General features: G+C 41.9%; 1 protein-coding gene across 1 annotated transcript in view; it reads left to right on the top strand.

The window, feature by feature from the left end:
- cfap46 (cilia and flagella associated protein 46) overlaps positions 1–17410 on the top strand; it is a gene marked incomplete at both ends in the record, with an annotated part of 110750 nt that overhangs the window by 68778 nt on the left and 24562 nt on the right. Inside the window, 14 exons of the mRNA XM_079248731.1 lie at positions 12–195; positions 587–740; positions 3130–3341; positions 3454–3576; positions 3899–4063; positions 4480–4628; positions 6688–6786; positions 6862–6922; positions 7173–7325; positions 9243–9443; positions 9537–9643; positions 9862–10044; positions 10198–10333; positions 15923–16120. Coding sequence (XP_079104857.1) covers positions 12–195; positions 587–740; positions 3130–3341; positions 3454–3576; positions 3899–4063; positions 4480–4628; positions 6688–6786; positions 6862–6922; positions 7173–7325; positions 9243–9443; positions 9537–9643; positions 9862–10044; positions 10198–10333; positions 15923–16120 — 2125 coding nt within the window. The remainder of the gene's footprint in view (positions 1–11; positions 196–586; positions 741–3129; positions 3342–3453; positions 3577–3898; positions 4064–4479; positions 4629–6687; positions 6787–6861; positions 6923–7172; positions 7326–9242; positions 9444–9536; positions 9644–9861; positions 10045–10197; positions 10334–15922; positions 16121–17410) is intronic.

Here is a 17410-nt window from a genome sequence, read left to right as displayed (position 1 = left end):
TGTTCTCCCAGATCCCTGCTCAAATATTGCCTACTGGTGAAAGCACGCCTGGGAAAAAACATTGTGCTGGACATGCAGAATTTACTAGATGAAGGAGGCCAGAGCTGCTCGTTGATGTGGCATCAGGCGACAATGTATGCTGACACCATCAACCAACAGCTTACCTGCTACCAGAAAGCCATCACCTCTCTTGTGGTAATTGCTCTGCTGCTGCAGCATTTTGACTTATTTGCCAAAAAGCTAGTCATGTAAATGAATGCAGAAAATTTGGGATCATATTGGAAATTTTTAATCAGGAAGTTTATCTTGCGTGTTCGTTTTCTGTTCATCATTTTGGCTCTGAGCAGAAGAGATTTCTAAAAGGCTCTATCGCCATCATGTGGAGTCAGCATGTCATTGCAACTGTTGTTGTGTCAGAACATCAGATTAGAGTTACTTGTGTAGTAGCCCATATAAGCCCTTTGCTCACTTGGGAATGGGTTGAGCTGTTTGTAGGATTCAGGCTTAGAATTGATGCTTTTACTGAAACAAGTAAAGGCAGCGTTTTTTCATGGCTTTTGTATTTTTTACTGACTTTTATCAACAGAGCACAGAAACTCGGAGGCAGAAGGTCAGCATTCTGCTCGAATTTGCTGAGTGGCTGTTCTGTCACGACTTCCCCAAGTCAGATGCCCGGCTTCATGTTCAGTGGGCCATAGACATTATCTTACAACTGCAACCTGAACAAGTAGGACAACCAGGTGAGAATACTGAATAATCTTGTTTATTGTATGTGTGTGTGTGTGTGTGTGTGTGTGTGTGTGTGTGTGTGTCACAGACTGGTAAGGGTAGTTGATTTTTCTACATAGATGTCTGAAATCTGAAAGAAAACGTAAGGCATTCTGGGAACTTTCCTCACACATAAGGAAATGGGAAACCGATTTCTCCAAGGTCCTTTGTCACATTGGTTCATGTAACCCATAAAAGTCTGCTTGATCCCTGCTTCCCTCAGCACTTTTACTTATAGTGTCGACAGTTTCTTTATGGTGTGTAATTATGACTGTATAAATTGTGATAATTGTTATTTGACACTAAGTATGGTAAATGCACAATAAGTCCACGATAACTCCATTATTTATCACATTTTCAAAATTAAAAAAAAAAAAAACTTCACTACTATGTTGCCAAGAGACCCTTATTTTGACCAGGTAATTAAAATAAACCTACTTCCTGTCAAAGTTTTGATCAAATAAGAGAACTTAAATTAATGGTAAAGTTCAAGCAGGAGCAGCTAAAGATAATTTAGACACCACAATGTTGTATATCTGTCAGAAAAGAACAAGACTCTGAGAGGCTTAGTCACTGTTCATCTCTTGTAATTTTCTACAAATTAAAGTTGATTATTTCATTTTAGCCTCATAATCCTCTAAACCCTCCATAAACCCTCTTTCTTGACTGTGCTCGCATATTTTGTACATTAAAAAAAGAAACAGGCAGACCAATAATATCAAATGTAGCTTGGAGTTTTGAGGATTTAATATGCATATTATCAGGGAATCACTGTCTGATGGTGAAGTCAGTTTTTTCATTATTTATTTACTGCAAAAGACAAAATTCATCAAATTAAAACAAAACGAAATGTTATAAAAACAGTATTGTATGAATACAACACCAAAAGATCCAAAGATGCAGCTTTCACTGGCACCCACTCTGTGATTTCAAAACTTATGCTTAGCGAGCCGGGGTGGGCCAATAACAGTATCCACTACTAGGGGGGAAAGTGGTTGTTTCACCTGTCTTAGAACACATTCACTATAAAGTGGAGCAACCAAGAGAGAGAGGCGACAGAATTTTTGTCATTTTTGGGCTTCATACAGAGGCAAAAGCGACAAATGTTACTGATAAAAAAGAAACCTTAGGAAGTGAAATATGTATAATATGGGACCTTTAAGTTGTGTGACATGTTAAATCAGTTCTATATCGTCTTCCAGGGTCTTGTTCACACCACAACATTTCCATGCAAAACTTACCCCTTTGTGTATTTGAAGAAAAAAAAGCATTTACACAACAGCTGAACGACAACTGTGCACATGCAGGGGAACGTGCAAATAGGATGAGAAACAATGTTGTGCACATGCCAGGACTTTAGTGGGCTGATGGCATAAATGTTTGCTTCGCCAGACTAAATAAAATAAAAACATGTCGCTGAACAATGTGAGATGAAAGTCAGCCATTGTTGTGTTTTTTGTGGGTTAAACAAGGTGCAGAGTGCACAAGTGTAAGATGATGTGGATGACGTCACCATCGCCCAAAGATTCCGATCCCAGTTTACACGGACTCGCCTTGTGTGTCAGGGAAAGTTCACTCTGGAAGCCGCTGCCAAATCTTTGTGGTTTTATCCACCCAAAACTCTGTAACATGTAAATGAGAGGCCAGAATGCAACAAAACGTTTCCTCTTTACAGTCTCAGCATTGTGGTGTAAACAGTGTCTCAGCCACTCCAGAAATCCATCAGATCCCAAAAGTTTGAGATCTGACTTTAAAGAGTTTATTAGTGTGATCACAGTAGCGTGTATTATGTACTATCACCTCAGTAAAGTGCATAATGACTTACTTTCATATATATATTTTTATCATTAACATCATTAATCATGATTTTCATATTTTCTTCCATTGAGAATATACTGTTGAAATAACATGATACTATATACTGAGTTATTTTCTGTACCCGTTAGAACACATTCACATCAGCCTGTTTTGGTTCAAATCTGAGCCTGTTTGCTTGGAAAGTCTGCTTCGTTTGGGTAATGCGAATGCGCAAACTAATTCTGATCCAGATCAAAGAAGTGGACTCGGTCTGCCTACAAACACAGAACTCGGTCCACTTGAAGCTAACCAAATACAGAAAGCGGAATGCACAACAAAGTGCATTGTGGGTTCAGTTCAAGCCCCTGCGGGTAACATAACCAAAACGTACTTGTGTGTGGAATAATAGATGGCTCTGAATGGGAGAAATGAGTCAAGCAGAAAACATGAAAGAATTTAGTCAAAGTTTTTATAGAAATGTGATCAAGCAGACCGCCAGGAATGCTTCAGGAATGCTACAACAAAACTATTCAATCTTGTGTGTTTTTTCTCTCTCTTTTCTAGAGGATGAGTCTGAGAAAAATGAAACTCCAGTGGACTGTGAGTCCTTGGCCCATGGCTTATTTATACAAAATCTGTCCAATCTAAAAGGGGTACATTGCCTTGACCAATTGGTGCAAGCACACACTCTGCTTGCTGTCATGTCTGACAAGACCTCACCTGAGTATCAGCTCAACTTGCTTAAAGCCTACAATGTTGTACTCCACATATGGCAGGTACTGCACCACCAACACCACTGCCCACCTTAAAATGTCCCCAGCTGGTCTTTTTTTTTTTTTTTTTTTATCTGAGCCATAGATATAGTTAGTGTGACACATTTCACTGTAGGTTTCTTTGGCTACGGCTTGTGAGATATCAAGTGAGATGGCAAAAAGTCAGCCACTTCAGCCTCCTGTGTCTGCTGGATCCAAAAAGGACAAAGACAAAGGAAAAGGGAAGAAGGTGAAAGAAGTAAGTCATGCAACTTGTATGTAAATGTGTGTAACTCACAGCATGGAGAAACCTGCTTTTAAGTTAGTATTGACTTAATTTGCTTACATATTTTACTTATGTTTTATTTTTCTAAAAGAACACCTTAAAGTTGATTGTCTCATCATGAATTAAAGATTGAATTGATTATGAAATTAAGCTCCCACTTAGTTAAATTTATGATACATTACAGAAAACCTGCAAAATATTTGTAACAGCGAAAAATTATATACTATACTACACATTTACTTCCAAACTTGTCAAAACTAATTAAATATAATTTCCATCTCATTTATCTAACCAGCCCACCGCTGCCGAAGAAAGACACAGACCAGTTGTGTTGGATCAAACACTTTTTCCTTCCATCACGAAGGACTGGGCTCGTTTCGTCTGTCCGGATCAGGCCAGGCAGATATTCAGAAGCAACACCAACCCCCACTGCATCAATATACACAGCATTACAAAGCAGGCACGCTTTCCTCATTCTCTCTTTTCTCTGTGTAATGACAATGTGCCATCTGCACTACTGTTTCTGATTTCTTTTATTTATTCTATTTTCTTCCTGGATCTGCTGGCTGTAGAATTAAAGGCTTAGCTACAGGCAGCAAAACTCAGTAATGACGTTGCGCTGAGGAGCTGGGCTTTGCTGGTCAAGTGAAAGTATGCCTATTGATCTTTAGGGATCAAATTATAATGTAGAGAAAAAGTTAGAACCCGAGTGTTCTGGTTTAGATATTTAGTATCATCAATTCATGAATATACTGTACATACTGAGATAAAAGCATACAATGAAACTTTATTTCAAACATTTTGAAACAGATCAAATATTTGATAGTATATTCAATATGTATCCTTATCTTTCCTTGTATTTTTACATATTCATAGACTCAAAGCCTCTATTGGCTAACCCTCCTGGAAAAAGAATTACACCTGAACTCTTTTGATTATCTGACACTGCCTGTCCTGCACCTAGCTGAGATCATCGCTCATGACCTTTTAGACAGGAGGAGCCTGTCCGACCTCTACAGACTCAGGTAAAAACGCCCATTTAGTGAAAACTGGAGCCACTCACAGATAAGAGCATGTTTGCATCTGGAAGAATTTTGGTCACTGATGACCATTATCCTTTTAAAACTGCACACTTGGCATTTTAAGTAATTTTGACTAATGTCTTTACCGCTAGATGACAGTTATTTTTATACACTTTACCTTTAAATAATTGAGGTAATTGAGGAAATCACTAATGCAATTGATCAAAAAGCAGTATTCAATTAGTGTATTAGTAAGAAGCATCATCAGGGGCCTGTGTTGCACTGGATTAAAAATTATTTAGGGGACAGAAAACCATTTGGGTTTGTTTTGTTAGGTGTCAATAGTATTAAAAAATTGTGCTATTTGCAGATGGCATCATTATATTTTATTCTCGAGAGAACTTGGAAGAGCTAGTGGAAACTGAAATGATAGAAATGGTAAAATTACAAAAGTGGTTTAATAAAAGCAAATTATATTTAAATAAAACTGAAATAATGTTTTCTATATTTGTAACAACATGCAAGTAGCAAGCAATTCTAAATATCTGGCTCAATGCAAACGTGACGAAACATATATTTCAGAGCCATACATGTCAGAAGTCAGACACCCATATCCACAAAGGCTGTTGCCATAGCAACTACCCAGCTAAAAGCAGGTGGGGGTTCACACCTCAGCGGTAACATGTAGGACCCTCCACCACAGGACTTTACGGGAGCCATCAAGTAAATAGTGACAACAAATGCTACAGCCTCTGGAACACAGACAGCTCACCAGCTTCAGCCTCGGGAAAGCTCATTTTTGCCCAGTGTTACCAGTAAAATTCATCCGCGAATGTTACGTCCTGCACAGTTCCTGTTTTACACACATCATGTGAAAATGTCAGAAATAAAAAGTTTGCGTTCTGGTTCAGTGATAAAAATCTGATGCTATTGGAAAAGAAGAGGCAGTAAGATGTCATCTTTTTTTATTTACAAATACATATTCTCCTTGATGAAATGATGCCAGCATCAGACTACATGATGGTCAGCGTGTTTGATTAAATGATAACAACTGCCATGTCGTGGTCAGAAGAAAACACTGGCGTCATGACAAACCAACCATCATGATTACTGTACTTTCTGTGTAGTAGCAGACATGAAAAAAAGAAATAGAGAAGTCTTTTGCAAAAATGTACGTGGCAGAGCATAAGATAGACAAAAGAAAATATATATACATATATGCTCTCATTTAAAGAGAGCAGGAGGTTAAAACAGTTTTGCTGCAAACAAAGCGCCCAGACGGAAAAATTTGACCATTTTCAAAAGAAAGACTTCCAGGGATGTTAACGCTTCCAGCCAACACCAGTACACACATTTTAATTTGAAAAAGTGCAATTTACGAGTGATGACCCCTTTAACGCAGGGGAGTCCAGCTCCAGTCCTCGAGGGCCACAATCCTGCTGGTTTTCCATCCATCCCTGTTCCAACACAGCTGACTCAAAGGAACGAGTCCTTTTGATGACCTTCAAAGGCTGTTAGATCCATTTAATTTGACTCTGGTGTGTTGAAACAAAAATACATCAAAAATCTGCAGTACAGCGACCATCAAGGACTGACTTTGGATATCCCTGACTTAAGGGGAAAAACTTTACTTAATACATATGTGCAGCTTATACAACTATAAATTATGACCATATTTATCTCTCTTACATATAGCTATGCACCAAACTGTGCATTGACCCAAATGAATTTAGCCTCTTATATTACCTCGTCTCTGCTTGAGGTTTTAAGCTCCAGGCAACATGAAACTACCTCTAGAAACACTTACCCTACAGTTTGTATGACAACTTCAAGCCTATTGGTATAGTGTTGGGAAATATAAGCATGTCGTTTTGCTGTGGTGCACCAAGTACATCAAGTAAAATATTTAATGAGAATGTCAACACTTCTGGGATTCAAGTTTTCTTTTCTTTTTTATCTTCATGTGAGGCTGTGTTAGGGTTGAAGTCGTGAGATGAACAGCTTGTGGTACACAAATAACTCAGTAACATTGTTTTTTCTTCAAACCCTTTGTTGTAATTAGAATTGTAGGGACATGTGTTCAGCTGGGTTTGGAGTCCCATTCACCATATCAGGAGAAACTTCAGTCTCTGAGTGAAATCCAAGAACAAGAACAAATCGGGTATGTGAACTCAGCAATGAAAATTTTATGTTTGTACATCTTTTATAACCTTTAATATTGTATTCAATACCGCAGGTCCCACAAAGCCATAGCTCTTTCCCGGGAGAGGAGAAACCTTCACAGAGTTTATAATCAGGTCAGATGCTTCTCACAAAAAGGTTTTTTTCTTCTCATGCATAGAGGCTGAATTTAATTTAAGAATATTTAAATGATAGAGGAGTAAGTATTGGCAAGTTCACATATAGGTATGATCTTCAAAAGTAATTTTTTTTGCGACTTGTCCTCACATAAAGTAATACACGTGTTTATTTCCTTAATTGACACTAGCATCTCATGGATATGAACATCTTTCAGAACTACAGTTTTCTGTGTTGGTGATATTTCAGAAAGCTAGGGTTGGTGGACATGCTTCGTGTTGGCGGCAGACTAAGGATGTGAGTGCTTCGGATATATGGCTGGACAAAGCTGAGGTTTGCCTCAGCATGGGGCTGTATCAGTCTGCCAGACAGCTTCTAGCAGAGGCCCACATGGTGGCCAGGGTGAGTTGAAAGAGAAAGTGACAGATGTTAGGTTTTCATCCAGCTGTTAGGTGCTTTTTAATTTCCACAAGAAAACATCTAGATGGAAACCAAAATATACGACAAGAAATGTACAATATAACCTAAATAGAGGTTGAAGAAAAACCTGTGTGGTAGAAGGAGCATCCAGAAGCTGATTTTACAGTCAGGAGTCAAACAAAGGGCCAAAACAATTAATTTATTAGTAAGGAAAAGGCTCTGCAATGGCAGGAAAGCCAAGGAACTTAACTAAAATAAAGAAAGGCAATGAACAGCAGACATGAGGCAGCAACAAGAATTTATCCCTAAACAAATAAAAACCTGGGTTACTCAAACTGGGGAAGAAAATGAAATTAGGTAATCAGTAACTGAAAACCGGGTCTGACACAAGAACCGAAAGTAAGCTCAAGATGCAAAGGGTAAAGATGCAGGGTAAAAACTACGGAATTTAAAACCATGAGACTAACTAGATAATTAACTTGACCAGAGCAATGAGTAAAGAATAACTCAGATGAAGGGGAAGAAAATACAAATAATAAAACAGAAATCCCAAACTGATCTCAATAAATGAATTAAAAAGAAATATGAGGAATGAGGAAATTAAACAAGAATCTGAACAGATAACTAACAAGAACCAAACCAAACTATCACAATAAATCTCAAGTCTTTGTGAGAAGGTCATCTGAAGACCAGTTGTAACCACAATATGTTATGAAGATATTAATAGAAAAACCACTGATCTCCAGTCCAGTCCTCTATTAATCTATTATCCCAATATCTCTGATAATGCTCTGCAACTCCCGAGATATGACTTGCTATGTGTTGGAATGACTTCTCGTGTCCATTGAAGGAAAAGGTTCTTCTTTTTTACCTCCCTTCTTGCATTGCACTTTACGTTAGACACAAGATTCTGCACTTTTTTCATTCTTTTAAGTTTTACTTTGCACTGATGATGACATGGTGCTCTACTTGTTGTCTTATCTTATGATCTGTATTTTTATATTGTCGTGCAGTTGTACCTGCCCATGACACATTTCCCCTAGCACTGCATTTAAGTTTACCTTATCTTATTTTATCTTAACTTACAATACAATGTGTCACTTGACAAACCCCAAAGCAGAACCAATTGAAAACTAATTGAAGCGACTGAAGAAGGTTAGAACAAATTAACTTTTCATTGATATTTATTTTAAATTACAATTTGTATTTTACAGTCTTATTCTATATCTTACAATACTTCATTTTATTTCAGTGTATTGATGCTATTATAGAGTGGTTGTTTGTCTCTTCATGTTCGCCCTGCGATAGACTGGCGACGGGTCCAGGGTGTACCCTGCCTCTCGCCCAAAGGCTGCTGGGATAGGCTCCAGCTCCACCGCAACCCTTCATCGGACTAAGCACTTTGCATAATGAATGAATGAATGAATGAATTAAGGATTTTTTTCTTTAGTTTTTCCTGATGCTTATGGTGGGGGTTAGGAAGGTGCTCTAAGTCTTTATTTGATTTAATTTGTAAAAATTGATTTTAACATGATTAATTTTGTTAAAACTGATGCTGCAGAAACTGTTACTTCAGTTCAATCAACAGAAAAGCATGAACAAGGTGATTGTTTTCATATTGTTATAATGCAACTCTAATTAAATAGCTAATAAAAAATAGTTGCAATTTGAAAAAAAAAGACTTCTTGTAACAACCATAACGTAGTAACGTAGTTTGCAACAGTATTCTGTAGGAATAAGTAAATATTGGACTAATTAACTTTTCATTAGCAGACAGTCAGATATGTATTGGCGACAACAGAAAAATCCCACTTGGGACACTTATGAATGGAAGATTATTTTATTTTCATGTTTTTTACTATAACTTTATCATTTATTTTCCCATGTCTTAACATTCAGGAGCTTGGAGATGAGAAAACTATAACAAGAAGTTTAGTGAGTCTGGCATCTCTGGCTTGTGAGGAGCAGAACTTTGCTCAGGCTCTGATCCTGCTGGACAAAGCCCAAACTCTGGGTGGGGACGATGAGTTCTGGTATCTGCTCACCCTTACAAAGGTCACAGCTGTCGTGGGACAGAGAGACCAAAATTCACAAATCAAGGTGATAAACTGCTGTCTGGAGTGTAAATAACTACCTTTGTTGTGAATATATTTCCAATTAAAGTTTTTTTTTTTTCTTATTCCTCTTTTCCAGACTGATGAGGTTATAAAACAAGGTTGTGAAGCTCTGCAGCTGGCTCTGGGGCAACGGACAAACAGAGGCCCAGAGCTCACATTCATGATCATCTCACTACAGAGGAGGTAACTCCAAACCACTGGGTTTGTTTGTTGTTTTTTGCACTTTTTTATTAGTAATTGTGACTTTGCATTGAGGTATAGTCTATGCTCTAGTTGCTGTACACTCTGTTAGTTAAATGTGGTGCATTTATCCAATTACACTGCAAACACAAAAATAACCTGTAAGCATGTAATAATATTTGTAACTTCACTAAATGCAGTTTATTGTGCTCTGCTCGAAGAGGTGCAGTGGAATACATCCGTGCCATTAATAGTGGTGAACCAGGAATGATTCTCACCAGCAAGGCTGTCCAGAGACTAATGGCAGTCTGTGACACACTCAAAGAGTGTACAAGTGGATTCACCAAACTGGGCTGTAAAGTGGAGGCAGCACAGACTCATGGAGAGTATGCACATGGTCTGAGGTCCGTCAGTCAGCTGTTACATCAGATCTCATTTTTGTTGCTCCAATAACACCTACATAATACAAACTGCTTCTTTCTCCTGCACTTTTTCACTCTCAGGTCTATTTGCTGTCAGAGTTTGGTTAGTTACCCTCCATATATGTTCCTCTGCAGGCTCCTCGCTGCTCATGTTCCAGACAGAGAGAAGAAACAGCGCTTCCTGCTCGATGGCCTCTCCCAGATGCAGCTAGCTGTCACTCTGCAGCAACATGTGGTGCTAAATGCTCAGAGCCTGCTCAACCCCCTGGAGGTAAATTCCATGTTGTCTTAAAATCCATCTATAACTGTGATTATGTTCTTCAAGAATCCCTGTGTTGGAGTCAGTACATCTTTTATGTGTTGTGACAAACTTTCTATGCAGACATAGGGTCGCCCTTCAACATGTTGAGATTTTAGTTCTTAGCAAAAAGTTTAATGGCTAGTTGAGACTGTTGGGCATTTAAAGCAATCTTTATGGCAGTTCCTACCTCAGCAGATGTCTTCAGACACACACAGGCGTCTGCAGTACCAACTGTGCCATGGTGGCCTGAAATCAGTCACTGTGGCTAACTTTTGAGAACTTGATCAGCATCAATCTAGCCTGACAAAACTTGCTTTGAACAGCTGTGACAGAACATTTGTTCAGTCCTTACACTCTGTGGAAGCGCCAAACACATGAAGATTGCTGGCGTATTTTATAATTTGTGCAGATGGCACAAAATTATGATTCTATTTAGAGTAGTTTCCACTTTTGTTTTCCAATATGCATCACTTTCCTCTGAAAAGGCCTGCAAAGATTGAAAGCAAAGCTTTGATTGTGTTTTCAGCATTCAAAACGAAGAAGTTTAATTAACAGAATCACAAATAAACTCACACTAAACAGTCACTCTTGTACTCAAAGTTGTAGGATATGTTTTGTATGTGTTGTGTGTATTGCGTTTTGTTTTTTGTTTTTTTTCCTTTCTATTTTATTATTTACCACTGCCACAAAGCATCGTAAAGCATCCATTACTATTACATGTCAACAACAGATGGGTCTAAAAAAACATTTTATCCAGGCACTAAACACAATCTCTTTTAGTGATATGGTTATCTGAGGGCTTCTGTGGCTTAGATGGACCGGCATCACACCAGCTTAGGCTTTGATTTACATGTTGATGGAATCACGAAAAAAAGATTGATCGGATGATTCTTGCGCCTGCTGTAAATCCTGATTCAATTGAGTTTTGATTAAATGTTCTGTGGATGTTTTGATGGAGCCACAGAGGCTAGAAGCCAGCTTCTTTTTTTTGCCCGGTGCTTTCAGCAGATGGTGCTCCAACCCAGCAGAGCACATGTTCTGGCATCTAACCCGCCAAAACATCAGCTCCAGTCACTGAAGTCAGGATGTCATGCTGATATGAGCTTGATTGACTTTTCAAGTTTGCATTTAACACGTTTACCATTATTTTTTTAGGTTTCTGGTCTGAGATGACATGTTTTTCTTTTCTACTCTGATAAAAAACTACTTTTTGTTCAGGAATCATCTATTTAACCCATAAAAACCCAGCGTGACATATATGATACATACAGTTTCTGAGACATTTGGTATCACTTTATGCTACACTTAGCTCAAAATCCTATAAAACACAATCTGATTGTTGTTTTCTGCCCCTTAGTGAACTCTAAAAAGCAGAAGATTATAATAAAAGGCAAATATCCCTAATTTTACATTTTGTTAAAAGGATAAAAAAGATCTCATATTTTAAAAAATTGGATTTATCTGAACATTTTTTCATGGGTTGGGTCGATATTGGTTAAGAATAATGTCAAGGCTCTATGGCTCTGTGTTGCTTTAGAAATACAAATTTTACTTGTGAACTGGAAAAACAAACAGAATCTGTGTATCCAGCAGTTTAGAAATCTTTTATTAGATTACATCAGCATGGAAATGATGTCTGCCTCCTCAAAGGATCAGTCAGTTGAATTTCACTCTCTCTGGTCTCCTGTGATCAGCTCCATCACTTAGTGTAGGGGGGAGAGTGTGACCTCATCCCGCTCGGGGCTGGGGACTGGCTGGGTGGCTCAGGTGGCTGTGGGTCTGGGGTGGACCCCTGGACGGGGATCTTGGCTGCTTCATTACTGGGGGGGCTAGGTTTCCAGACCTGGCGGGAGGCCTTGGGTTGATCAATGGTTGGAGTTGCCTTGCGGCGTTGGGCCGAGGTCGCTGGTGGAGGCTGGATCGGCGGGTATTGGCTCCGTGACGGGTGGCCGTGCCGCTGCGGGGTGGGCGGGGTGCGGGTCCTGGGCTCCGGTGCCCGGGGCTGTCCCCTGCTTCTCGGGGATGGGGGGTCGGCCCTGCCGTGGGGGGTTGGGCTGACCTGGACCTGCCGCTGCAGTGGGGGCGGGTCCGTGCCCTGGTGCCCGGCAGAGGGACCCGGGCCCAAGATAGTTGAGGATGGGGGGTGGCTGTGTATATATGGGGTGTGTATGGAGGAGTGTAGTGGTACATGAATGTATGGGGAGTAGGGGTGCGTGTATGTGGGAGTGTGTTGAGGCATGTAGGGGTGGGGGTTTAGGGGAGTCTGAAAGTACATGAGTGTGTGGGGTGTAGGTGGGATACGTATGAGGGAGTGCGGTGGTGTATATGCGGGGTGTGTATAGAGGATTGTAGCGGTACATGAAGGTGTAGGGGGTGAGGGGTGTGTGTATGCGGGAGTGTGTGAGGGGTGTTGGGGTGGAGGTTTAGGGGACTGTGATAGTACATGAGTGTGTGGGGTGTAGTAGGTATGTGGTGGTTTATATGTGGGGGGTTTATGGGGAGTGTAGTGGAGCATGAGTTTGTGGGGGGTAGGGTTGTGTGTGAGGGGGAGTGTGTTAGGGCATGTAGGTGTGGGGGTGAAGGTTTTGGGCAGTGTGATAGTACATGAATGTGTGGGGGGTTGGGGTTGTGGATGAGGGGGTGGGTGGTGTGTGTGTGTGTGTGTGTGGGGGGGGGGGGGGGGGGGGGGGTAAGGGCTTGTGTGTGGATAATCTGGTGTTAAATGCATGGGAGATAGGGGTGTGTATATAGAGGAGTATTGAGGTGCATGTGTATGGGGGGTAGTGGCCCGTGTGTAGGGGGGAGTGGGGGGGTACATGTATATGTAGGTGTATAGGGGGGTGAAAGGTCATGATTATGAAGGGGGTAGGACTTCAGTGAGAGAAGTGGGGAGTTGTGGTGGTTTGTTCTAGGGTAGGTAGAATGAGAAGGGGTGTTTTGTGATGGGCAGGGAGGTGAGTGGGATGTAGGGTTTTGGAGGTGGACTAAACTTTTTGGCCGTGTATCTGTTAGAATGGGTGTGTATGTGTATAGATGTATGTGTGGGTCTGTAGGTGTGTCTGTGTGTAGATGTGTGTGTATACCAGGCTGATGGTGAGGGGGTGTGAATGTGTTGGTGTGTAAAGGAGGAGGGAATGCAATGTGTCTCTGGGTGAGGGCGTCTCCTAGGGGTGTGGGGGCGGTGGGCTCTTGGTCTGTCTCTTCTTCTCCCGCCCCTCCTCTTCCTTGCCTCCCCCCCCCCACTTTTGCATGTGGTTCGTTGGTGCCTTCTGGGGCCGGTGGCGGCTGCTTTGTTGGTGTTGCTGAGGGCCCTGGTTGTTGGGGCAGCTGCCCTTGGCCTGTCCTGGCCTTCGGGGGCCCCGGGAATGGGGGACGTGCCCCGTGCCGCAGGTGGCTCATCTTCTTGAGGGAGGCGCACTTCCCTCGGGACCTAAATCCCCCGACCCCCCTCCTTCCCTTCTTCCACCACACAGGCAGGGCGTTGGGAGGTGGACACGTTGATCTTGATGGTGAGAGAGGCCATCAAGGTGGTCTCGATCGCTGCACCCGGCATCGGTTCACCTCCCAGTTTTAATTACACTTAGTCAACATAACACAAAAAACACACACTGACAACACATGGACATATTTTGGGGGGCAGGCCATGCAGTGTGCGGTGGGCGGGGCTGCTTTGGTGGTCCCGCTCCCAACATGATGTGGTTACTTCTTCCCAATTTTAATTGCAAACAACATACACTTCACAATCATTCATAAGCTGGGAGGGAGGGGGTGACAATGGGGTCCTGCCACGCCCCTATTTCCGGGGCTGTGCCGGAGGAGTTTGGGCGGGGGAGTGGTGCTGTTCAGGGGGCCTGGGTCTGGGCTGGCCTGGCGGGGGTGGGACTGCTGCTGGCCCTGGGTGGTGCTGGATCGGCTGCATGTGTGAAGTGGTGGGGGGGCGTTGACAGGGGTGGGGGGTAGTTGTGTGGCCCTGATCGGGGCCCTCCTATCCCCTGCTCCCCCGGGGGTATCTCACAGGGGACACGTTGGGAAAGAAAGGTGAGGGCGTGCATGAGCCAATGGATGAAGTGGTGACTGAATGTTAGGGTAGAGGGGTGAAAGAATTTAGGAAAGTGGGTGGCCGCTGGGATAGGAGGAAGGGGGGGGGTGTATGCAGATGGGTGGGGGTGTGTATGTGGGGTTATGTTGGTGGTACGGGGAAGTGATGGGGTGGGTGTACAATGAGGAGTGTGAATGTGGATAGAGGGGTGTAGGGAGGTATGTGTGTGTGTAGAGTGGGGTATGCGTGTATGGAAGAATGGGTGATTATAGAGGGAACAGGGATGTGTGTGTGAGGGGGTGTGTGAGTATAAAGAACGGGGGTAGGAGAGTGTGAGTTTGAGCGTGTGTAAGAGAATGGGTGGATAGGGTGTGTTTAAGGAGGAAGTGTGGATGCGTGTGGGTGGGGGTAGGTGGGTGGGTGCATGTGTGTGTGTGTGTGTGTGTGTGTGTGTGCGTATGTGTGTGTGTGTGTGTGTGTGTGCGTGCGTGCGTGGAGGGTCTTGGTGCTCGGGGAGCGCTGCTGGTCCACTGGGGTGCGGCCTGGCTGCCGCTCGGTGGCGGTCTGGGGATCCTGGCCCTCCGTCGGTGTGGGCTGGGCCCTCTGCCTGCGGGGGTGGGGGGTCGCTTCTGGGCTCTTGGGGCCGTGGGGCCCGCGCTCTGTCTGCCCTGGGTGGCCGGGCCTGTTCCCCCTGACTGCGGGGGACTCTGGCTGGGACCCCCCTCTGCCTCCTCCTGGGTCGGTGCATGGCTGGCTCCGGGGTGGGGCGGTTGGGGTCTGCGCCTGGGGGTGGCTGCCGATGGCCCGGGTCTCGGGGGTACTCCTGGCGTGCCTCTTGCCTTTGTGTGGGAAGGGTCACACTGGCATGATCACCTTTTCCAGAACACGTTCCACTCTGCATGTTCTGCATGTGACACAGTCACCGAGTCGTCACGCAATTTTATTCACTAACAGCAGCTAGTTTTCTCATTTCTGTTTGTTTCTCATTTATATTTAACTTTTTAGATTCATAGTTTAGTTGCTATGATCTAAAGTTGGCTTGTATGTGTATGTATATGTGTTAATACTGGCAAGTGCGTATATGTTTGTACGTATGTTTGTGTGTGTATGTGTGTGCATAGAGGTGTGTGTGTATATGTATGTATGTGTATATGTATATGTGTACATATGTATATATATGTGTATTTATATATATATATGTGTGTATATACGTGTGTGTATATGTATGTGTATGTATGCGTGTGTATGTGTGTGTATATGTATGTGTGTGCCTGTATGTGTGTGTATGTATACATCTGTAGGTTGTTTTCTTTCATTTTGTTTTTGGGTTATTTTTTAGGTTGTTTTTTTTTCTCTCCCTTTTCTCTCCCTTTATCTCTTTCACTTTTCTTATGAGGTGTTTTTTCTCCTTTCTCTTTCTGTCTTTCGTCTGTCCTCTCTGGTCCAGCAGTACAAACTCTACAATACAATTGCTTTTCTTGTATTTTCAGTCTATACATGAATATTCTCTTCCTCACCAGAGTCATGACTTGTCACTGGTATCCATGAGGAGACTACTGCATCTGTGGCTGACCCTGACAGAATATTGTCTGGCCATTTTGGAGGAACATTGTGCTGAGGAGACACACCAAGCTTTGGCCCGATTTAAGATGACGTCTGTTGAAATAGCACTGAAGGAGTTTACGCGCAGCTCACCTGAGCCCAACACCACAGAAGAGGTAAGAAAGTGAACAATGCAAAAGTAATTTCTTCTGTTCAGATGCACTCAGAAAAGAATATGTCATGGCACACATATTTACTGTTGCTTTAGCAGTAAATTCCTTTGTGCTTACAGTATAATTTCATGTACGGTAACTACAAGAAAGAGTGCTTTAAGCTCTATACTATATATTTTATAAAGAAGAGTGTGATGAATAGTTTGTGAGCAAGGGACTATTCTGGATTAAACAAGGAGAATCCATAAATACATCAAGATGACCTCCAGAAAATTAACTGAGAAGAGTCTGCCTCAGGCAGCAGAGGCTGGAGGATGATGAAGAGCTAGTAGAAGTATTATGAAAGGCCAAACCCCTCCATGTGATGTATCATTGATCGAGAGAGAAAGTGGATAAAATAAAATAAGAAGTTACACCTAAGGCTATAAAAAGATGCTCTAAATACTGAATCCTCTGAGAAAAGATTAACAAACGAAATGTTTTGGGTTTTTATTATTATTATTATTATTATTATTATTATTATTATTATTATTATTATTATTATAATATTATTTTGACACAAAAAAAAACAGAAGTGCTTTGGGTGAGAAATAAGACATTTTGTTTGGTGGCCACAGTTGCAACACTTATGTCAGAAATGTTGCATAAAAGAGGTGCTTGGATGTCAGGATGGAGGCAAAACAAATTTTATACATGTCTAGAAAAAATGGCAGGCTGACCTGCAGTGTCCATCAGCTCTTCCACAGTAAGTGGCAGTGAAGACGAGGAGTCCCCAATGAAAGAGATGATGTTGTCGAGTGTGTAGCTATCGCCACCACTAGTGCATTCGGTTCACAAGGTAAATCTGGAAGTGGTCAGGTTCTGACCAAAACTGTGCTCCACACAAAGTCATAGTTGTTATGTAGTCATCATGTCATTGATGATTAAAGAAATTAGAGCTGTGATGTAACATAGAGACAGTAATATGTGACCTAATGTATTAAAAAAAACAAATAACATACTGAGCAGAACCCTGGAATTATAGTTAAGAATCCAGTTCAGCAGAAACATACTCCTCAGACCTGGAAAACTTTCAAAGAGGGATTAAATAAAGAGCAGTTGTTCCTCAGATCATCTCTTCCTCCACTGTGTTCTAATCAGCCTCTTAGACCATCCGGACCAAACATCAAAACGAAGTAAAGAGATAGACATACATGTGGAAGAGAGTCTGGAATAGAGTCAGACTAAGTCAGGTTGCTTTTACCCAGCTACGTTATAGCTGTTGCAGAGAATAGAGGAAAATAAATGAGACTG

Source organism: Telmatherina bonti (assembly GCF_933228915.1).
Source record: "Telmatherina bonti genome assembly, chromosome: 11".
In the NCBI taxonomy this organism is placed as follows: domain Eukaryota; kingdom Metazoa; phylum Chordata; class Actinopteri; order Atheriniformes; family Telmatherinidae; genus Telmatherina; species Telmatherina bonti.
The sequence above is the reverse complement of the archived record's forward strand: the minus strand, read 5'-3'. Positions and strand labels throughout refer to the sequence as shown.